Source organism: Haliotis asinina, chromosome 4 (assembly GCF_037392515.1).
Source record: "Haliotis asinina isolate JCU_RB_2024 chromosome 4, JCU_Hal_asi_v2, whole genome shotgun sequence".
In the NCBI taxonomy this organism is placed as follows: Eukaryota; Metazoa; Mollusca; class Gastropoda; order Lepetellida; family Haliotidae; genus Haliotis; species Haliotis asinina.
This window is the reverse complement of record NC_090283.1, coordinates 3,075,427-3,100,157: the sequence shown is the minus strand read 5'-3', so window position 1 is coordinate 3,100,157 and position 24,731 is coordinate 3,075,427. Positions and strand designations below refer to the sequence as shown.

Below are 24,731 nucleotides of genomic sequence, written 5' to 3'. Positions count from 1 at the left end.
CATTACTTGTGCAGGGTTTATAGATAATCCTTTCGTTACATCTTACCATCAGCTGTAAGTCAAGTGATTCTGTAATGATTAATGCCATCGTCTATGATATATAACTGTACAGATCACCGTGACATGGATACTCATAATGGATACTATCAGCATAAAATGGTATATTTGAACTACAGCCGCAGATCAACATCTTGCACGTTCATGCTGAAATAAATGTTGAAACACGCCATGAGTTTGAATGAATATGAATAATTTAAACTCAAATAAACTGAAATAGCAAGCTGACTCTATATGTGTAGTGAGCAGCGAAGTCTCCGGTCGGCGAGCCAGTAGACAGACAGACAGGCAGACGAACAATCAGTCAACAGACAGACAGACAGACAGACAGCAGATAGACAGGCAGATACAACCAACCAACAGTCAGACGGACAGACAACCAACAGACAGACAGAGAGGCAGCCAACCAAAAGATAGACAGGTAATCAGCTAGCCAGTCAGCCAACAGACAGCCAACAGACAGACACACAGCCAACCAGCCAGCCAGACAGGCAACCAGCCAACAGACAGACAGACAGACAGACAGGCAGCCAACCAGACAGACAGACAACAGAAAGACAGCTAACCAGCCAGCCAGTCAAACAGACTGACAGCCAGCCAGACAGATGGAGAGAGAGAGAGCCAACCAGCCAAACAGACGGACGGACAGACAGATTTTATATATTCACGTTTACTTTCGTAATATAAAAAGTAGACACGTAGACTTCCCATAAAAAAGTACAACCGCCACATAAAGGGGATGAGGTGTGATGTAAATGGAAATGACATGAGATATTTACATGCAACAAACAGTATATTGCTTATGACAAAGTGCACAAACCATGTTATAAATACATTACATGAGAAGTTAAGAAACCACTGACGATGAACAGTAAAAATTCAGAATATCCAGACAATGTAAACATAGCGTGTACGCATAACAGGATATCACTATAGAAAACAGTACAACGTAAAGATGGCCAACAACGGAAGGTGAATCTGTTTCAATACAAACTTAACAATAGATATGGGAGAGATAGTAGATAATAATTAATTCAGGTTCATAAATAATAAAGGTGTGTCGAATAATCTGTAGGAAAATAAAACCTGTTACATACTGCTAAAACATTTTAAACATAGCCGAAAATGTACATCAAGCAATGGATGAAAGCACACATCTCAGAGGGATAAGTACAAATATGACAAAATGATGAAAACTGGTTAAAAATATATATATATTTCAGCCATGAGTATTTGAGTTCAGCCATGAGTATGAGAGTTCCACATGTGTGTGTGTGTGTGTGTGTGTGTGTGAGAGAGAGAGAGAGAGAGAGTGTGTGTGTGTGTGTGTGTGTGAGGGCGTATGTATGTATATACGCACACACACAAGTATGTATATATGGTCATAAATTGAAAATACCAAAGACTTACACAGATACAAGATTGGTAACTTTGTTCAGTTGAACAATGCAATACAATCCGCCCATTATCAGCCAGTCAGGAAACAGCAGTCAGTAAGTGGGCGTGACCGGTAGTACACTGGAACTGAATGTAGATAAATATACATGAATTTCAACTTTTAATCGATTATTCAACACTATCTACATTCTGCTTACTAGAAACGTATCTAAAGCAATGGATGCGTTCTACTTGTCAAGGCTATGTAAACCGTTATATTCCATCTACCGGGGAAGCCCCACACTATGAGCGCCAATCCCAGTCAGAAATGATGTTATGCACAGTCTGTTACACTTCCAACAAATCTCAAAGAGCGGTGCAGAACTATTTTGCTCGACGCAGGTACTCAGTGTATCTCAGCTCCACGAGAGTCTGATCTTCAACTCATAAACTGTGTAGTTACAGGTGATTGTGCATGGCCATAGTCGACAAGGGGGTGGTACAGCTACAAACACTAAAGTGTTACGAGTGTGTATTTTCTGTAAATTGTATCATAAGTGTCAGTGCTATTAGAATTTAATCAGCAAGCCTTTCAGGTAGTTCTCTAGAGTTACCTCCCTTTCATGTTTTGAAATAAACAGGAGGCTCACTGAGAGAATTCTACGTTAGTGACGATGGTCGTAAGTGCTCGAAAGTTCTTGATTCAATGACTGTATATATAAAGGTTAGTGGCCGTGTTGTCGACACGGATACAGATTACTGAAGTATATACATATCTGTCAATCTCCGTCAACGCTAGACCTAGATAACCGCTGCCTGACCGCTCGCTGTGTTACATTCTGCATAACTGTTTCTCACTCTCTCATCAAGATTTCGGTGAGTTGACATTATAGTTGAAACCAACTAATTTGGAATTGACTCAGTTGTATTGTACATGGAACCTCTCTTGTGAATCTTTTGTATCCTGCCTTTGCTTTTGCTAAATACAAAAAATATTGAAAATCTTAGACTTGTCAGTGTTATATTTTGCTGGTTCTGAGGTGATTTCTTATACCTTTTGTCACGGTAATTTTTTAACAGTGACTAAAGGAAATATTGGACTTCATAGCCTATATTGACCTGAACAACCCCAAAAACATCATATAACAGGCACCTACTCTCAACTACATATTTTCCCTCTCTTACAGACGCTAACATATTTAACGCCTCTGAGTGGTCAATCTACAATGGCCTTTGTGGTTGAGACAGTTTCACAACAGTAAACCCATCCTTGAACAAGATAAAATATTACAACGCTTAACTGGTTTCATCGGACCAATAGACTAGACCCTTGCCAAAGAGATGACGCTAATACTACCAAGGTTTATTATGACGTCGACGGTTAGAATGAAATTTCCGATAAGACTTATACCGAAATCCTATAGAAATACGCATATACACGAAACATGTTTGTACCCTTTTCGTGAACAAAAACGGATAGTTGATGCTATCATAGACATTATTTTCAAAACTATTTCGACCTCTGCAGTAAATTGAATCAGTTTCTGAGGAAAATCAAGACAGGGTATTCTTTTGTCATTGGTAGAATATATTACGTCTCCTATTGACAATCTTTACGCTAATAATGAATCATCTCTTAAACAGCGCTGTATTCAACTCTGCTTATAATATGTCATAGATCTAAGTTCCAATAAATACAACCCTGCAGACAATTCACTTTGCGTGTAATCCCTTTTATTATTGCCTGTGTTACAGTTTCTCTTGGAGTAAGAATTAAACCTTCTGGTAATGTGGCAGCGTCATTCCTGATGTAGACATTTTCCAAGTGATATTGTATATCGAGTGGTACTAAATTTGGTTGCAAAATATCCAAGCATCTCATTCTTATAATATATCAGGTTACCCAAAGACCAGCACTATGGCGATCATCATACCCAGTCAGGCCTATTTTGCAAGTTGCAATACCTGGGAACTGCCTATCTGTTTTGTAGTGCCACTGTGGTAATTTGGTATTGGTTTGTTATCTTGATGTTTAGTGTTTTAGAATACAAGTACTAATCACGCCCCATTTCTTTGATGTTTGTTTGTTTGGCACCAAGCTACATTTCTTGTCCACCTTGACAATGTGTGAAGTCACAGGTAGACCTAAAACTGACGTAACGCTATCGGAAACAAATCACCAACAGTATCCACAAAGCAATAATCATCGACTAGATATAAAACTTACAGATCTATAGTTGGATCCAGTTAAACCTTTCATTGTACGAGCGGGTGGTAGCGCGGTCGCCAAAGATCCAGAACTTTATGAACCAGATTGCTAGATAATTTGTCCATTTTCACTTCCGAATCAAACTTGACTTTAACAGCCCGCAGATGCATCAGTCGACTTGAACAGATGGAATGTTACACAGACACCCAGTCCTGTCCTCATGCCATTAAAACAATACAAGTCATGCTGGATGACATCATTCAGGTTCACTTGACATCACTGTCTTGCCACTGGCCATACGACGTCGTTTTTTCCTTGGTTACATCGTTTGAAAATGGGAACAGAAGTATAGTGCGTATGTCCCCAGTAGGTTTACCTAGTTTAGGTTGCTGGTCAACTATAGTCCCATTTCTCCATTGTGTTTGCTGAATATAAATATATTCATTTAACATTATCTTGGAATACGAATGCCTTTTTCAGAGAGTGATCGAAATCTGCCATCCACAGTGGCTGATTGGGTAGATCGTCCTCTATATGTGCTGGCGATTAAGATCCTTACTCTGAGAGAAGGGGTTCTAATCTGTACTATACCGAAAAAGCGTTGTCGAAAATCTAACAGAAGCCAGTCTCAAACTTCAAACTTGTGCTAAATATAATATGTGAAAACCTCATTCATTTCCTTAAGTTGTTTATACAGTCTTATTATACTTAATATTATTATATAGCGTTTTTATTCTAATATTCAAGGAATATTGCTAATGTGACGTTCTAACTCACTCACACCATTTTATTTCACCTTCAGACAGAGATCAAAACTTTTCCTTTCAGTTACTGTATGAAGCCACCACGCTCCACAAGCAGGTAGCACACCTCACTTCCCCTTGTCGCCATCATGGTTGGTGTTTCCTGGTGTTCGTTCCTAGTGTTGATGTCCATTATCTCTAGGGAGAGCACATACTTCACTATATTAACATTCCCTCCCTCAGAGGCAAGATGAAGAATGGTGTTACCGTCATCATCCACTAGTGTTGCATCAGCGTTTTTATTAAAAAGTAAATAAAATATTTCTTTGTCCCCATTGCTTGCTGCCATCATCAGCGGTGTCCTACCGGAGTGACCGCGACTGTTTATGTCCACCGTGTCCAGCTCGAGGACACGCTTCACAATATCCATATGTCCTCCCAGACAGCCCGAATGGAGGACGTTGTCACCAGCATCATCAAAACATGTAGGATCAGCCCCTTTATTCACAAGTAGGTCAAGTATCTTCAAGTGTCCTCTGTATGCTGCCGCCGTCAATGGAGTCCTCCCAGACTGTCCTCTACCATTGATGTCTACTTTATGTGAAAGGATGTAGTCATCTATTTCCACATTCCCACCCCAACAAGCTAGTTGAAGAATGCTGTTTCCATCATTTTCCACTTGTGAAGGTAGACCCCCTTTACTTACGAGTAACTGAAATATTTTATTTTGCCCGTTCAGAGCAGCGTACATCAATGGTGTTCTCCCATCCCGCCCTTTAGTGTTGATGTCCACCGCACTAACTGACATGATGTGTTTCACCATTGAAATATTTCCTCCGCGACAGGCCCAGTGAAGGATGTTGTCCCTGACAACATCCACAAGTTGCAGGTCAGCGCCTTTCTTCACAAGCAGGTCCAGGATTTCTTTGTGTCCCCTTCTTGCTGCCCACATCACTGGTGTCATTCCGTCTTTCCCTGGCTTGTCGATGTCGTTCAGACTCTGATTGAGGATGTCTCTGACTTTCTCTAGATTCCTTTTCTTGCAGTCGTCATGGAGGTCAGAGTCCTGGTGGCTGACCTCTGTAACACAAAGGTGATACTGGTGGCCATATGTATGACACAAATGAGCAAAACGTCATTCAACAGGTATATCAAGTAATTTTGTCTAAACTAAACAGGTGGTCACATGTATCACACCTTACCGTGCAACCTTGCCTGATCTGCAACTGCATTATTTGTCGTTTAAGATTGAGAGTGAGTGAATGAGTGAGTTAAAATTAAAAGTCACTATCTGAGCCATATCGTGACTGAAACAAAATTTTCCTTAAACACATTTAAATCATAAAACCTATGAACGAAGGAGAGTAAAACTGATTAGAATATCACAGTAATTTAGAAGTAAAACCAGTATCTATCTAAAGTTTGGTTTCTAATGCGGACAAGACAGTAAATTTGCTGATGAAGCAGCTATTGCTGGACTCATTACCAACTGTGATGAAAAAGGAAGATCTACTGCCTGTGACTATTCACGACTGTGATATAGGAATCGTGTCAGACTATAAGTATTTGGGAACTGGACATGTTATAGACGGTAAGCTCAACTGGAACAAGAATACAGACACAATCAATGCTAAGTGCCAACAACGCCTGTACTTTCTCAGAAAACTTAGATCGTTTAATGTCTGCAGATCCACGTTTGTTTATTTAACTTATCCAAAGTGTTCTTTGTTTTTCCATTTCCTTTTTATCGAAAAAAAAGAGATCAGGTTTGTTGGCGGGAATTCGTCTCAAGCTGTATATTGGCCTATCCCAGAGAAGTTTGAAAGCATCATTTTCCAGGACGCCCTGGACATCTTCAGGGTCGTACCATGGAGTTACCTCGGGGTCAAAGCCACTGGCATGGCGGAGACGATACAACAAGTAGCGAATCATGCCATCATGTCTGTTAGACAAATCTAACCAAACAAGTGGGAAGTTTGAATGTACCCCGTCGAGGATACAGCCACTGACAACCTGACCTAATATTTCAAACTGATAATCATAAAATATTTATCTGTTTACAGAATATCGATTGATTAAACGGGATTAAACATTATTAAAAACGTTCTTTGTAGTTCGCGACTGAAACTAGTTATCCCTTGTGATGGAATATTCAATACAGCGAAGCAAGATATGATTGTCTTCAACTGTTTACTTACAACATATGTGAGTGTAACCAATATAGATTTTATTTCATGAAATGTATTAATATCTACATGAGTGTCCCACTTCTTATGCATTATAACTTTATAACCTGAGTGTGGCATAAGAAGTGGTGACACAGATTTGATGAGTGCTGAATTAGCAGCAATATCGGCCATGGTCTTTGCAGATATACCAAAGTGGCTGGGTAACACACAAAATACAATGTCAAACTGGCCAGTAGCGAGATCATTACATAATTCAATAATTTCTATTAAAAGTGGTTGTTTACAAGATAACTTTTGAATAGTCTGAAGACAAGAAAGCGTCACAGTATATTATATATTGTTTATGTTAGGATGTTTTTGAATAACTCTGAGCTGTTAATATGGCGTTTGCTTCAGCTGTAAAAGTAGAACTGCTATCCGTTAATCTAGAAGATTGTTCAGGATCCACAAACAGTGACATGAGCTACTGCTCCACCGTGGTTGGACCTATCCGTAAACGCAGACTTGTAACTGCTATGTATACTATTTAACTGACTATAATATATATATATAATATATATTACATTATAATTCATTAGTTCCGATTTTAAATGCAATTAATCTTAGGTCAACCTGTGGCCTAACCAGTTGCCAAAGAGTGAGTTTCCTAATTTTGAGCCCAAGAGACTGAACAAGAGAAGATGTCTTGTTGTACAAGTCCCCATGAAAAGGATTAAAGACACAGTTAAATGCAGGATTAGACTCGTTAGAATACAGCTTTGCAATATATTGTAGGGATAATTTTATACAGCGTTTGGTAAGAGAGGGCTCGTCTGTCTCGACGTATGGACTATGAACAGTACTCCAAAATGATCCCAAGGCGAAGTCTCAGTCCTTGGTGGTGGACAGAATCTACCAGTTTTAGTTTAGGAGCGATAATCAAGCTTCGATTATGGGTGTATGAGGTCAGCTTGATCCCCTCCCCTCCTCCTTAGAATGAGTGAGTGTGTGAATTGAGTTTTATGCCGTACTATTCCAGCAATATGGCAGCAGTCAGCAAATAATCGATTCTGTACCAGACAGTCAGTGATTAACGGCATGAGCATCGATCTGCGCAATTGGGAACCGATGACACATGTCAACCAAGTCAGCGAGTCTGACCACCCGATCCCGTTAGTCGAGTCTTAGACAGGCACAGTGACCTTTTGTGGCAAGTTAGGACGCTGAAGATCTATTCTGCCCCGGATCTTCACGGGTCCTTTGAATTATGCATTTAGGTTTTCGGGATTTCATATGGGTATGATTTCCATATAGCTGTAATATTGCTGAGCGCGGCGTAAAACTAAACTAAACTCACTCACTCACTCACTCACACATATGGGGCAGAAAAGTCAAACGGGAGTTGAAAATCTCCCAAGAACAACTTTGATGGGAGACCCCATTTCTGGGTTTTTATGCGACTTGTATTTTCTACACAAATGTGTGCGACTGGTTTACAACAATTTCGAAAATTTAAAGCCGTTTTCAAGACACCATGTATCTATTTTGCTTAAGCACAATTGAGGTTGCCGTTTATTGTATGCCTATTTTTACCTCGACAAGAAATATTACAATCATCCCCAGTTATCCATCGATTGAATATTTAAAACCTTGGATGAACTGTTTATCTTGATACCAAAAAATGTGACAGACAAAATGCTTCCTGGTGGGACACCCTGAACCTGATTGTAATGATCAGACAGGGTAGAACCTACCGGCTTGAAATTGTTTGTCCTTTAAAACTGTGAGATAAAAAGAGGTAAACGACCCTTTAAACTGAAGTCATGTATATACTTTAAGATGCTATGCTTCCACGTCGTGTGTTTTCTCGAGCTCAAAGGATATCGATACAGCATGATATTTATTTACTAGAGTATTCTAAACAAAGGATTCTAATCGTACAAAATGATCAATAGTGCTACGATTTTTACTGTAACCACATTGTATATTTGTTATAAGGATATTGGTGGCTAGATACCATGTTAATCTGATGTTTACCATTCGTTTCATGGCTTTACAGACACAACCCGTTAAAAAGGTTAATCAGTGTGATCCCGGACAGGCTTCGATATAGGGACTACAACGGCATTAAGCCACGAAGGAGTGTAAACTTCATGTTGTCCATATCGCATCAATTATGTTTACTGGCGTGTCCAAATATGGAAATGCTTCAGTAGCTGATGGTGGATATCAGCACATCTTCCTCTACCATGCTCAAGGGCAGTATTGAGCTCATGTTACGAAAATAATTGACAAGTGAACACTTATATTTTTAATAAAGTTCATAGTTAATCCTGATAACTATTCATGATTGAACACTATTTAGGTCCATTCAAATCCATTATATGAGGTTGAATCAGTGCGAGATAGATGCAGGGAAGGATGTGTTCCCGTAGTTGTATGAAGGTAAGTGGCAGAACCATCATTGGAAAATGCATAAATTATTATCGGAAATGAACTCCTCAATGATTTTACCTTCTTATTAGCACTGACACATTCCCTAAAACAGCTTGTGCCCGTTCAGGTCGTACATGATAACACATAGCTTTGGAAGTTCATCATAGAGATTTTGAAGATCCGCTTGTCGAATAATAGACGGAGGAGGAATGTACAAGATGCAGAGGTACAACGCAATGTGCAGAGATAGACGAGCAGTTACAGTCTGGAGATATGTGGTAAGTGAAACAGGGCTTATGCATTATGACCTGCCGTGCCAGAATAGAAGCATATCCACTTGAATTATCACCCGCAGTAGAGAAGGAGTGGTAATAATTGTACTGTCGTAAATCAAAGTGTCTTGAAGAGACATTGCTGGCAGTTGAAAATCTTGAAATAATACATCTATTTCACTGAAATTATATTTAACAATAATGACAACTTTCTATGTATATTTTCCTTTCTTCTCTTGGGGTTGTTTGGTTGCTAGCTTTGAAGAGGCTCGTGAAACTGTCGATTGTGTGTTAGTTGTGATGGCTGAATTTCCAAGACCAAGACGTCGAGAAATACATTGTTCATCAGATTGGTCCATGTGGCATGGACTTCTGACATAGGACTCTGGGCAACACAGTGCATGAAAAATGTTTTCGTGACATAGACGTGGCCAAGACGGAATAGAAATATAAGTGTGCAAAAATAGTCAACACGCACAGGGCTTTGCGTGACCAGCCGATTGATAGAATCAGGCAAATTCTACCACCCGTCTAGGTGAAGTAAGGACCGACGCGGTTCCACTCTCCTATTGCGCCCAACCACCAGGCTACATTACCCCACCGACATAGGGGTGCAAGCCGCGGCAAACAGGGTGCACAATTCGTTCCTAGGACCAGCGATTGGGTACTGTGGACCACTGACGCATGCACATGAACACACGTAAGATGAACTAACGTAAATAGGTGTTCATTGACTATACGGAGGTCGGTTTTATTATTAGAGGGGATACCCAGAATGATTGCTGAATTCATTAAACAGACAATTTTCACATATACTGAAACAAGAGGACAAAGTCATCAAAGTGAGTGCCGTTCACAACTGAGAAACTTTTGAACGGATAACGGCATGAGGCTAGCAACGTTACTGAAGATCAGTGGTGTTGGAGTGAATTCATTTTACAAGCAAAAGTAACACAGTGGATTTCTTCTAGCATGAAATCCGTAATCTAAGCTTTGCAGAGATGGGTCGCCTCGTTTGTAGCATGCGACGAATACCGTCAGCAAACATTGCAAGCAATTTCTGCTTGCAGCAAGAAAACCGCTCTTCTCTAATGCCAGCATATTCAAGCCTCCTGCTTGATCACCAAAAACATGCAGTGGGCATTCTTGCGCGTAAAAATCACCCAACTGGTAACAATATACGTGATCGTGAACTTCTTATTAAGGAATGGAACGCCGCAACATAAGCGTTGAGGAGATGGGTCGACTCGATTGCACCGTCAACAAAAATTGAGAATTGTTTCCGTGACTAAAATCCCACATACGCGGTTTCTCGTTTTTGTTCTAATTTATGTATACTACACTCTGTTAAGTGAATTGTTAAAAGTATTTTATTTAGTTTCCTAAAATGTATTTTGCAATGTTCGAGTTACATTAGGGAAAATTGTAAAATATCAAATTTGGGAGACAGAACAATTCCTGCAATGTTAACATGATGATAAACATTAAAAAAAAAACAACATTTTTTTTCAGCTAGGGAACATTCACATGGCTTTCATGATATGATCTGAACATATTTGCGAAACTGATTTGAAACTGATTTGAAAACAATGTACATTAAGTCTTACCTGCATCTGTGTTGCTACGTCCCGGAGAGGTAAGCCTTTTTCTGTCGTCTTCATCATCAGAGTCTGAAAATAATAAAGTGTGTCTCAGAAAAAGTACATACTCTAGACAGGATTATGAGCAACATAACGAAATTTTCAGCTTTACGTCCTGCAGTCCTATAAGCCGATTTAACCTCTCCGCCACCTTAAACATTTTACCTCTACAGCTAACAGTTGGTCAGTTGATATTAATCGGTTTATATGTTTAACCCTTGGAGAGTCAACATAGTGTGGGTGGAACGTTTGAGATGCACATCACAATAGTTCAGTATTCGTATTTCAAATAGCATGTGAATCGATCGCATGCACATCACAATAGTTCAGTATTCGTATTTCAAATAGCATGTGAACCGATCGCGCGCACACACGCCCGCACACACTATTCTTGGAAAGATTTACCAGTCTTTACACTTTTGTGACGAGTGCTTCCGTTCAAATATGTATTGTTCTATTCATCATCACATTCCTATGGTACAGTTGAAATACAACAGTCGACCTATTTCTGCATTATCACATCAATACCAAGTCCAGTATCTACCATTTGAAAACCAACTCCAGGCTATGTCAGTAATCTGTAGTTGATATCTTACCCCTTTTCACTCTTTCGTTACGCCTGCAACAGAGAACAGCAAAATGTCATGCTTGTTTGCTAATTTGTAAGTTCGGATTCATCAATGATTTAGCTATAAGGCAGTTTGGTAATAATTACATCTAGATCACAATCCAGGAATACGATGACAGACATCAAGTAAGTGTCTTGCACTAACCATACTAACCCGCTAGTCGTCAGTTACAACACGAGTGGGCTCTAACCTAAACAAAACTCAAGAAATACCACTACCTAATAGCTAATTTCAGTTTTTGTGTTTATGACTTGATCACATCGATCGAAGGTGGTGGAAGTGCTATTTTATTGAAGCAATACTCTTCTTCTGACAACCCATACATAATGCGCCTAATCCTAAACCTGTGTGTTATTTTAAAGGCAAACTTTCGGATGATCATGTTAGAGTGAAATATATTCATACCTTCTCCAAAGTATGTACGCAATTAGAGCAATGATTATGCCGATCAGTATGATGAACACTGGAACAAGTATTGCAGCCAGTTGTGTTGAGCAAAGCACTTGTGCCGACTGCTGAGGACATTCCTTTTGATCACTTTCTGTAAAATAATTGAATCATCCAAATGTGTGTAGATTGGTAGAATAAATTATCAAGTGGTATTGTTAGTGACTGTATCCTCAAAGGGTGTTAAAGTATCGTAAAATCATTATTCTCCTGAGAGGGTATGCAAGTCCCTAAGCTTTCACAGTATTGCTTACCCGATTTTAAACGTAGTAGACCCGTGAAGGTCCCGGGGTAGAATAGGCCTTCGGCAACCCATGATTGCCATAAGAGGCCACTATGCTTGCTGTAAGAGGCGAGTAATGGGACCGAGTGGTCAGGCTCGCTGACTTGCTTCACACATGTCATCGGTTCCCAATTGCGCAGTTTGATCGTAGGTTTCATGTACAATGCAAATTAGTCAAATCTAAAGTAATGGGTCACAAATACAATATCAACTCACCAAAATCTTGAGAGAGTGAGAAACAGTTATACTGAAAGTAACATAGCGAGCGGTCAGGAAGCGGTTATGTAGGTCAAGCGTTGATAGAGGCAGGCAGATATATATACTCCAGTTAATCTGTGTAAGTCCCCGTGTCGTCAACACGACGAGCCTTTATATACAAAGTCACTAATTCGTGAACATTCGAGCACATACGACCATCGCCACTGACGTAGAAATCTCTCGGCCAGTCTCGTGTTTACCTCAAAACGTTATCAAAGGGTTGTAACGCTAGGGAACTGCCTTAAAGGCCTGCAAATAAAATACTAACAGCACTGAACATTTATGATACGAACAGTGACCCTCAATAATTATCACTTAATCAATAATATAATTCACAGGAAATACACTCTGTTTTGTCCTGTTTTGTCCAATCAACTACACCAAAGGAATAGGAAAAGAGTTGCCAGCAAATCCATTGGTGGCTTTAACCTTGTTTCGAACATTTAGTTTTGAACTCTACATTTACTCGACCCAGACGTTTTTCTTGAATCTGAGCATTCGGGAGCTTGAATTGCAATACAAGATAGGGTTAGGAGTGATCTTCTACAAGATGCTCAACACTTCCCCCTTGTAACTTGACTATCCCATCATTAATTACCTCTTAAGATGACGTGTGTTACATTTGTTGAGTCCAGATATCACGCCCTTGTCATTATAAGAGGAATCGACAAGAAGAACCTGATCTATCAGATAGGTATCGCCATTGGCAAGGAACACGGTGGCATCCATGTAAAGGAGGTGAGTAAGTGGCGTAGGGAATATGTGCTTATCATCAACTGTAAAATTGTTTCAGTATTTTATTCACCCATGTGTCAAAACAACATATTTAGATTGTTGTATCAGTTCATACTAGCTGTTTTGGATAGGCTGGACACAAACATTAGTAAGTAATTGAATAAGTAAATTTACAGATTAAATCAACTCGTGGGATACTTATAAGGTACCAATTACACATTATGTATCAATGGGTATTAAATATATAAGGGAGGCATCTATATCAGCATTGATTACTAACATGCAGACAAGCAGACAGACAGGGGCGGCTGAAGCAGATCACCAAACATGCAGTCACAATGTTAGATATGCATGTATAATGTCTAACGCACTGTTTGCTGATATAAATGTTCATTCAAAGGATCTTAAACGCTAAACACCATGCATTTTTATTACATAATGCCCTTCAAACATGAATATACACCATATCTGCACCATCCATTTATGAAAAAGTCCTAAGAGGTATAAATATAAACCAAACCAACTTTACTCCCGGCCACTCGTATGCACATTTATATACTACCCAAGAAACTGCGAGAAACTGTACGCCAAAAATGGCAGAGCGGTCAGTATCTTGTGTGGCCACCATTAGCAGCAATGGTTGCTTGGCATCGCCGTCCCAGATTCCGGATAAAGTGCCTGGGAATGAGTTGGTACTCTTCCCTCAAGGCTACAAATACAACAGGTAACGCCTGTGGCTAAGGGTCACGCTGTCGCACGCGATGATCCAATTCGTCCCACAAATATTTAATAAGGTTAAGATCCGGTTATCGTGAGGGCGAATCAAGAACCTGAACGTTGTTCTGGGCAAGGAAATCCCTGTCTGTTCTTGCTGTATGCGGGCGAGCGTTCTCATTCTGAAAAGTGACGTTCTGGCGGCTGATGAAAGGAAGGACATGAGACCTGATGATTTCATCACGGTATTGGACCTGAATGAGATCTTTTTTTTCTTTTTGCTTAATGTGAAAATGCTTCTTTAGTGCTATTTGTATGATGCACATGGCAGCATTTCACATCAATGAAAACAGTCTGAGTGCCAAGGCAGTAACCAAGGCTGGAGAACCCGAGAGGGCAATCAGCTACCCTTAACTCCTAAGCCTAAACCAAGAGGCCAAGGCAGTGAACAAGAGACCAACAGTGGTAAATATACTTCCGGCAATCAATATTTTCAACATTTCTTTGCTCGTTTGTGTTGAACGGTTGCACTCCAGTTACAGAAACACAAACAAACAAACAAACAAACCAAAACAAAACACAAACCAACCAACCAAACAAACAAACAAAACAAAAACAAACAAACAAACAAACAAACAAACAAACAAACCAACCAAAAACAATACAAAACAAGAACAAACCAAAAACAAACAAACAAACCAACCAACAAACAAACCAGCCAAAAACAAACAAACAAGCCAAAAACAAAACAAACAAACAATCAAAAACTCCGCCAAAACACTGACTCTACTACTGCATGTTTTTCTCCAGCTACTGACTTAACACTAAGTCTTGTTTGGAAAAACACTTTGTTTTTTATCCTCATATTTATTTTTCCTCTCTGCGTCTGTTAAGACAGAAGTAACTTTATTACCTTATTAGTGCATTTTAAAAGAAAATTATTGGTAGTCAAAACAAAATATACTGTGATTGTGTAACAATGTATCTAACTGAATGTAAATGTATTCACAGAGTTATGTGGAATTCCTGCATTCTCGAGAAGAAACATTTTTCCTTCCAGCATGATTGCAGGGCACAACTGGCTGTTTTTAGGCTGTGTCTAGGGTGTGAACAGAAACAAATTGTTCCTGATATCTTACGGTCTTTTGTTTTTCACTGTTTGAATCCTGTTACTTGTTCAGATGGTAAATGTTTGCAGTCACCACTGTGTCACATGCTATTGGAGAGCAATCTTGTTTTCTTAGGCTTATGACTGGATAATGTGCACTCAAGTCTTTGCAGTCATGATATTGGTGTACACTGTGTATTCATTACTTTGTCATAAACAGTATGTATGCAGATAAATTATTTACTTTAATTTTTGTGAGCAGCTAGTTTCTTGATTTGATTGCTGATCTATCGTTGGGGCTTATCACACTTTACACATTAATACCAGAACACAATGTTGAGGATAACGATTCAGTAAGGATTTGTAAGTATTTATTGCATATGAATTTTTCATTTTATCTGCTATCAGCTGTTAGGGAAGTTACAGGTCTTTATCATTTTACATTTATTCTATATTTGGCAGATTTTTGTGACTACATATCACGATATATAACCGATGTTTTACACGCGCATGGAAATGTAATAAAAGTGATGTTTGATACGAACAAGCTCGGTACCATTGTGTTTTCCGTGTGTAATTGCAAATGGCCAAATATGCACAAATATAAAAGTTTAATCTGCACAAGAAAAATGTCAGAATTGAAGCATCTGTCAAAATTTTTAAGATTGTTTATAAAAAGTTAAAATAAAATATTCATCTGAATTCCTAAAAGTATCACCATTCTTGTCTGTTTATCTAGTATATGTATATATATGTATTCTCTTGTACCACCGTGGGTGGTTTTGAGAAAAATAAACTTGTCTTGTCTTGATGTAGCGCCACTCGGGTATGCCGTCACGAGACCACGAGACCGAGCACCTCATTATCTTGCGAAATGACTTCGAGGGACGCGCGTTTTAGATTGACAACAGAAGCTGTATAATGAAATAAGAGACATGGTCGAACGACAAGCAAGAACGCGTTGGATTCTAGGCGCACAAAGTAGCATTATTATTATGTTTTATAGATTAAAGATAGTATGCAGCAGAGAGGGTTCTGGTGATCCTGGCACAGTCAGCCTGGTAAGGCTCATCACCAGCTCAGGGCCCTCACCCCCTCTTCACGCAGCCCAGACAGCGAATGGGACTTCTCCTAGGAAACACTGCCTAGTCGAACCCACCAAGTACTTTCCGGAGAATATGGAGGCTCCCCAACACTGCAGCCTTCTGCATTACCCGGAAGGGATGTTCTCCCGATGAAGAACCCGGGCACTCTCCTGATCTGCGCCAAGAGAGGCCAGACGTCATGCCAATATCATTAGAAAAAAAAGACTCGACAAGGAGAACCTGTTCTGTCAAACTGGTATCTCCTTTGGCATGGAGCTCGATGTCATCCATGTAGAGGAGATGCGTAAGAGGTGTTGGGGATCTGTGCTGTGGAGGTCCAGGATGGTAACCCTCCTCCCTATTGAGTAGAAAACTCAAATAAAATACACTGAAGAGACTTCAGAATCCATTCATCAGGGACATGGATGTTTTTATAACCAATCCAGCACATGGAGAGGTTGCGGTGATATGTTTTTGCCCAACATCCCTTTCTCGTCCCCTTCTGCTCTCTGTTAAGTATACATCGAAATTGTGATCCACTTTTGTAGATAAAGGTATTAACTGAAATTCCACAAAATGAATAAATCATATAGATTATTGTTATATAAAATGAAAAGGCTGACCCTCTCAGTCATTTCACGAAATGAATGAAATCTATAGTCATTTCATGAAATCATGGTGCACCTCATTCAATATTCGGAGAAATTGAATTAGTTCATAGATTTTGATATCGTGTATATAGTTGATTTCTAATACTAGTAGGATTTACGTTGCAACTTAGATGGTCGAAAGGGTTAGAGTATTATAAAAGTCCCAACACTTACGTCAGTTTTCACTACACAATTTAACTCGTAGAATATTTGTTGTTTTAAATAAAGGCTTCACCAAAACACCAGTGGCTGAAGGGATGGTGTAAATCCAGCTAGGATTCATGCAGGTAGCGTGTAAGTTCCCATGGTTCCTTGTATGGTGATCTATCATCAGTTGCTGCAGTTGTTGATATACAGCCTGTTTATATTGTCATGCCGTAAATAGTATGTACTTTTAAGCCACATGCTAGTTTTAAATCCTTCACTGTGATATTGTGGTTCTTTTACTGTCCTTCGTAGACAGATTTTAAGATAAAACATTATACATTATTTAAGTCAGTCACGGCATGGCACAATATTGCCAAAGTGACTATAAATTTTAACTCGCTCACTGATTGTAAAGTATCAGGCAAACCATAAATAATGAAGAACTTTACCAAAGCTTTGATAATGAGAAAAATAAAGTAACTAATTGCTCTCTAACCGAAGGGGTTTATCAATATCCAAGCTCCTTCATGGGCGGATTTGAAGTTAATTTATAACTTCAACTTAACAAGCCCTTTTCCCTAAGATATCTGTGCTAAAAGCAGAGTCGACTTTGCAATTGTGACAATATCATGGGTACATATTTGTTTCATCAGGTTGTAGTTTGTTGTTTGTGAACAAATCGAGCCAGGACCAGACAATCCAGTGTATATGATGTGACAGAGCGTGTATATTGATAGCCCGCAATGAAGTAATGATACAAGGTGTCGCCTGACCCGATTAGGTGCTTCTTAACGCATGTATCGTCTACTAAAGACCATGATAATAAACAAACAGCAGAACGTGGCAGCATTTGCAAAGCAATGCTTCATGCTTCCATAAACCACATGAACACACTAACAAACAAACAAAACAAAGAAATAAAGAAAACAAAAGAAGAGAAAAAATCCATATTTTCAGTCCACGTACCTTTGTATGTCTCACAATATTCCCCTGAATATTTGGCTTTACATCGGATGCAATTTCCAGTTTGTACGTTACAGACATTGTTGTGGCAGTTCGTGCTACAGCCCAGATTACACTGGTCCCCATGCCAGCCCTTGTTGCATCCTTCTGAACATCGTCCAGTTTGTTTGTGGCAGTGGACTTTCTTGTCAGCGGATGGGGCACAGTTAGCGCTGCAGTTTGTATCACAGTTTTCACCATATGTGCCCAAGGGACACTCATCACCCTTCCCTTGAGTGGCTGAAACAGAAATATTCACCGTGTTCAACGAACGAACCAACCAGCCAGCCAACCAACCAGCCAGCTTTACCCCACTCACCAATCAATCAATCAATTCCGACTACAAGATATTCGCCATCAAACAACACGATGTCCTCTGTATATATTTATGAACAACAACAAATAACTCACCAGTTATTATTATAAGCAGGAAATACTTCATCATGTTTGGAGGCTCCACTGGCTCCGCCTGAAACATACGAGAACTTTTGAATTTATAGTATAATGTTACTGTTTCATTATGACTTCTCTTGTGATATAGAACATGTGTATTCTGTTACAATGACTGTCATGCAATAGTACATCAATGCAAAGCATAGCACAGGGAGATTTCAAAATCTTATTGTATATAACGCTCTTGAATTGCCCTCCAATGACATCTGACGTATTATTATTGACATTGTTCTGTTGTGATGTCAAACGAAACGGCGCACCCTCATGACCGATATCCGATGACCCCAAACGCTGTGTGTGCATTATGAAAATAACAACTATGTGTTATCTAGGTCAAAATTACGAACTCTTAAATGCTGATGACAGCATTGTATTGTAATGAATGAAGTTCCATGACCCAAACATCCACTTTGATGACGGGATTCCAGATTAAAAATGTTGATGACATGGAAACGTTTCCCAATACCAATGAGGACAGAAGCTTGGACGTGATGAGCAGGAGGAGGAGGTGGACAAAGTTATGGTCAAGAAATCTTACAACGGCAGGCTGGCTTGCAGTTACACTGAGTGTTCTGCCGTCGCAAAACTTTCAGCAGCTATGCACGTACTCAGAATGCTCTATTCACGTAATTTTCTCACAGAATCGACAGTCATGGGAGATAAGATAATGGAATATTTACACAAAGTTATTGACAAAAAAAGTTTCTGGGATTCGGACAGAGATGAGTGATTTGGTCTCGTTATAGACTCAGTGTAGTGACCTAACGTCGCCGAAGATAAGAAATTCTTCACGAGAACTGAACTTCGTTACAGTGGACTTGACTGAAGGCCAACATGAAAACATAGACACGAAAGTGAAAGATGGCCTCATATTAAGAAACATTGTAAAATCAGCAGTGCGTAAAGAGGCTTAAAGTTCATCATTCAGCGCTCGTGATTGCAACGTGAAAAACGCGCGAGGACAAGGAAATAAGCGGGAGCATAATGAACGCGCAAACAAGAACCAACCGTACGGATGTAATGGTGACCGAGAACACGGGAGCGTCACGCGTACGGAGGCAGACGAACCGGGACAACAAGCGTTATAGTGTAGCTCCTGGGTGTTAAATAGAAAAAAACAACAACAACTACACGTTAATATTATCGCTTTAATTTCGTTCCTGTTGAAGACATCACACCTCATGTGAAAATGGATAGGAAATGCTGGTTTATCACAGCCCTGTCTTTGTTTCATTTTTGTACAGGAATGTCAGGAAATTAAAAGCTTCTAACCCAAATATTCGTTACAGTTAAACCAATTAATTCCAGCTAACGACCGTCGGAAAACTACCTGAACCTCGTGGCTTTCTTACTCCAGCAACAATGTGGGTGGTCCGAATGACATCACGCGAGTCAGTAACACACATATTGTTAGTATACTAGCCACATAAAGAAACTGTGCACATACAAATTTATTTTTATCATTTATCAAACATGTGTAGGCACTTAAGGATTTAAACTCAGAGATTAGGGACATGTATCCATCATGCATGCACGTGCCACGTTCCGTCACTGGTGACGTTACTGGTTTCGTCCTTAAGACGTGCAATACGCTCTTGCACGTGCATTCCTGGAACGAGAAACAGAGCAGATGAATGCCACACAATACTGTCACTTTGGAAAGCTCAACCCCTGCCCTTCCGATCGTTCAAAAAATTAAACGGCTATTGAAATGCATAGTATGCCAAGGTTAACGTCTGCACAACGCCATGAGGCCACTGTGTTTGTCCTTGGGGGAATGTCTCAACGACATGTGGCTGCGCATTTCCACTTCCAACGGAACACCATTGCTACCAGACGCTACCAGAACACAAATGACGTCATCGATCGGCCGCGTTCTGAACGTCCACGTGTAACAAAGCCAAGACAGGACAGATGGAGAAGGGTGACACATATTTCCCTCAGACTGCAGTGATGACTGCCCGAACCATCCCAGGACTTCGCTGTATTCACCCTTACACAGTCGACAACGTCCCGCCACCTATCTTGACACAACGTCATCGACTAGCTCGCCGAATGTGATGCCAAACTCATGTCCGCCGACCCTTGTTTTGGTGGAGAATTGTTGTTTTTAACAGATAAGTCCGGCTTTAACATTTCCCATAGTGATGGACGTCAACGTGCCTGTAGACGCTTGGGTGAACGTTATGCACCGGCCTGTGTCTTGGAGAGGAATCGCGTTGGTTGTGATTCCGTGATGATTTGGGGTGGAATAACAGCACCTCAAAGAACTCCTTTGGTGATTGTTCAGGGCAACGTAACTGGTGTGGGATACAGGGATCAGATTCTTCGACCTGTGGCAATTTCTTTTCTGCAACGTCATGGCTCAGGGTTAACATTCCACCCTTAAATATGATATGCACGTGCACAACAAAGTAGCCCCATACATGTGCTTGGGGTCCCATTCTTTGACGTCTTTCAAGAAGGTCGAAACATCACTTAGAATATTGATTGTTTCTAATCGCACAGATGCAAATGACATGCCATACACCAATCATCTTTCAACAGCGACTACATTCCAAATAGCTGTAGTTGCTAGGAAGGGCAATTGGTGATGCTCTCTCAAAACATTGAATATTATCATATCAACATTGATTGACTTCGATAAATCTCCTTAATATTTTTAATCGTAAATAAAAAAAATGAAGTTCCCCTGACTTTTTTGAAGAGTATATTTAGGTGTCTATATCGCTATATTTATATTTTACCCATTTAGATTTTAAAAACGTTTTATTGGTTATAAGAGTATATATTAATTAAACTGTATATATAGATAATCTCATCCAAGTTTCTATTGATATCAATTCTAACGATGCAAATTACAGATATCCAAGGCTTGCCGAGAATATTTTTACCTTTATAAATGAGCGTTGATCAGTCTAAGTAATCTTAGTCTCAGTGTTATTTGTTTCACTCTACCACTGAGTCAGACAAACCCTAGTAGAAGGTCGCGTCAGGTAATCTTTGAGCGACCTTTGACCGTCCAATCAAACACAAGACGGTTAAACAGATTTATCCAGTCAGACATCGACTGATATTTACTGATTTGGAATCGTTCGGTTACGAACCTTTTCGAGATGAAAATTTCAAAAGGTATTTGTGAATGTCCACTTTCTCGATTTGGTAAGCTGTGTTCTGATTGGGCAATGTCAAAGGTTACCTGACGCGATCTCCAAACATAAAGTTTTGCTAGATTCAGTAGAGGAGTGTTACGAAAAGTACTGAGGCTAAATTTATTTAGACTGAAGTGTTGATATAACTGATATCAGTAGATGCAAGGATGAGATTCTATTGATCATCCTTAATCATTATTCATTAGTTGTCAAGGAAAAATGTACGTCTCTCAACACTGTACTACCGTTAGACTTGAACTGTAGCGATGTCATAGCAATGTGACGTCACCAAGTTCGTGAAGTCATAGCATCGTATGCTATGTACAGAATCATAACGAAACCTTCTAGGAGATATATGACCTCACACATCTTCTGTGGAACACAGTTTTGGATGATAAATGTAATGTAACACAATTTTACACGTTAGTAAAACATATGTCTCTCTATAAGACAGAGTTATCCACCAGCAAAACACTTTGTTTCCGTAATGATATGTTTTGGACAGAAAACATATGTTACCATCAAAAGTGTAGACTCATTAGTGTAAGTGTAGCAACATACTTCAGACACGTGTTCTAACTTAGATTCTGCAAAAAGGTCCATACTGTTTCAAGGACGTTTCGCGTCTACAAATGGAATGATATATTGTAAAACACATTTGTAAAGTTGAAAATATTATTGACATGAGTCTAGTAAATGATAAAACTCTGTGAAAATTGGCGGATTCTTAACAAAAGATTTTTACCGAAACGTAGCTGCTCACATGCACGATATGTACACATGCATTTCCTTCTCAGCAATTTTATGCCTGACAACGAGGCGTTTCATCTGCATAAGATTTGCATTTGGTTCCCTCAAGATAGTGGAGAAGTCCATCTACAATATAATCATATGTAACATAGAGTGAGAGCTTTAAGTGAGGCTATACTTTTGATGGATGTTTTGATTAGTATACTAATTAGTATACCTGTCGTGTCCAGCAGGAGCTCCTGACATGAGCGCGACTATACTTGTAAGAGGCGACTAACGGGATCGAGTGGTCAGACTCGCTGACTTGGTTGACACATGTCATCGGTTCCCAGATGCTCACTTTGTTGATCATTGGATTGTCTGGTCCAGACTCGATTACTTACAGACCGCCGCCATATAGCTGGATTATTGTCGAGTGCGACGTAAAACTTAACTCACTCACCCACTCACACCTGACAGGAGCATCTCTAGAATGATCTGGGAAGTCGTGTTGGAAAACAGTAACAGCCGCTGTTGACCAGGAATACAGGAATACATTGGTGTTGACCCTACAGAAGAAATGACGTCGGATCCCTGATAATGTTCTTATGAGTTTCGATCACCGAAGACGAGGTGCTCACACCAAATATGTGCTTTGAACGTTGATGGATGCAACGTTTTGTAAATGCTCATTGTTATCATATTACACCTTTAACAGTTTTACCTGAGCTACTCTACATATGCATGACCCAGGAGATGTCACAAACGTCAGGTCGAGTTAACTTCATTGAATAGGGGAGCAGCGAATGTTATTAATGTTCATGCGAAACATGCATACATCAGAAACATTAAACCACTTTTAATGAAAGTAAATGCATTGCTGACGATTTCTCGACAATGATATGTCAAGCAGCGACCTTGTCTTGGCTGTTCGGGTCTTTGCAATCAACTGACAATTAAAGGCGCAGCGCTTCACAATAACAGACCCAACCAGTTGTGACACGGCCACGCAATGCATTAGTACTCACTTGATGAGGTCAAGATGAACTAGTCGTAAGGTCCCTTTTTAATTAATTGTATGTGATTCGTTACGTGCTGATTTGCACGAATTCTGAAGCCGCGCCCACTGATGTGTAAATGCAAGCTAATTCTCTTATTGTCTGTACGCAACTGTTATAAATTGTTCATATAAAATGTGACAAGGTCCTGTTGTTGTTGTTTGTTTCGTTTGCGAGTTAAAAATACACTGTGGTTGTTTTATCGTGCTCCTCGGAAGAATCAGCTTTTCCCCAGCCCACAAGTGCACTGGAGTGTGAAACGGGTTAGCGGTGTACAGAGGGCGGGGCGCTTTAGCGAGGTAATTGTTTAGTTGAGAGTGCACAAATAATGTTCGCCATTCTTACATTATGAATATTAATAATAGCAGTGATAATCATTCACAAATAAAACATCTTATTCCACAGGCAATGATTGGGGTATCTTCAGACATTGACACGGACAACACCCCTAGTGTCCCTTCTCCACCACCGATCTCCTTCCTGTCTCTTCTGTACGCCGAGCACATAAGGCATATGGCAGTCCGTGTTTCTTTTGATTGTGGTTAGGGGTGGGGGTGTGGGGGCGCGGGGTAAGCCACAATGAAGTTTGTATTTGGCAATTACGGGATCTTGGAACATAACTACAGAAGGGCGTCGTTGTTGGTACGGGTGCTTTGTATAATTATGTGCTCCCGCTCATAATTTATTGCCAGCGGGGTAATTTCGATTTTAAATTGGGTCAGCCATTTGCACGTGGCATAAATTCTGTGCATAAAGATTCTATGCAGTAATTAGGGGTTGATTATCTTTCATGTGAAACGGGAAGTACAAAGTAAAGCGGTCCGGTTTCGGACTAGTTCACTAATTATCTGATCCGTACAAAGTCCAAGGTGTGTTTATAAATTTAAATGATATCAAGTACATTTAAATATACTTTATGAAAGGTAAAATCAAGACTAACTCACAAAACGAAGTCCGCTGTGGAAAACTACTCTCCTCGTAATAACATGTCTGCCATGAACGACCGATCTGCCATGAATCGCTACTTTCGGTATGTGAAACAGGGGGCACAACTTAAGTAGACGTGACAAGAAAGTCGGAATCGTTGAATCGAACAGATGTAGTAGTGCATGCACATTAGGCAATGATATAAATGTAGCTCAATCTTCTTTCTTTGACGTATTGTGAATCGGATAATCTTTGACAAAGGCGACGGAGTGCTTGCCACCCAAACCCCCACTTTCAATAACGAAATCATTCCAATGTGTCTTCTGAGAACATATATATCATTTTGTATTCGTATTTTGTGCTCATTTTGGATGATGCGACTTTAGTTTCGCACTCTGGGATTCCTAAGGACCTTTTGTATGGTGTTCTGGGAACGTCATAGAAATGTTTTG

At 39.8% G+C, this 24,731-nt stretch overlaps 1 protein-coding gene across 1 annotated transcript; it reads right to left on the bottom strand.

Annotated features, from left to right (window-relative positions):
• Positions 1–698: 698 nt before the first annotated feature.
• On the bottom strand, positions 699–24,401 carry LOC137280867 (putative ankyrin repeat protein RF_0381). Its single transcript, XM_067812064.1, has 7 exons — positions 24,297–24,401; positions 18,372–18,429; positions 17,925–18,200; positions 11,937–12,072; positions 11,499–11,521; positions 10,870–10,932; positions 699–5,466 (listed from the first exon to the last, which is right to left on the bottom strand). The coding sequence occupies exons 2-7, from the start codon at positions 18,403–18,405 to the stop codon at positions 4,472–4,474; spliced, it is 1,527 nt and encodes a 508-aa protein (XP_067668165.1). The 5' UTR covers positions 18,406–18,429; positions 24,297–24,401; the 3' UTR covers positions 699–4,471.
• Between the last annotated feature and the right edge of the window lie 330 nt (positions 24,402–24,731).

Coding starts and splice junctions, on each gene's coding strand:
- LOC137280867 (XM_067812064.1), bottom strand. CDS start 18,405: ATGATGAAGTATTTCCTGCTTATAATAATAACTG. Junction 10,933..11,498: donor TAACGAAAGAGTGAAAAGGG/GTAAGATATCAA, acceptor TATTATTTTCAG/ACTCTGATGATGAAGACGAC. Junction 5,467..10,869: donor ACGTAGCAACACAGATGCAG/GTAAGACTTAAT, acceptor TTTGTGTTACAG/AGGTCAGCCACCAGGACTCT.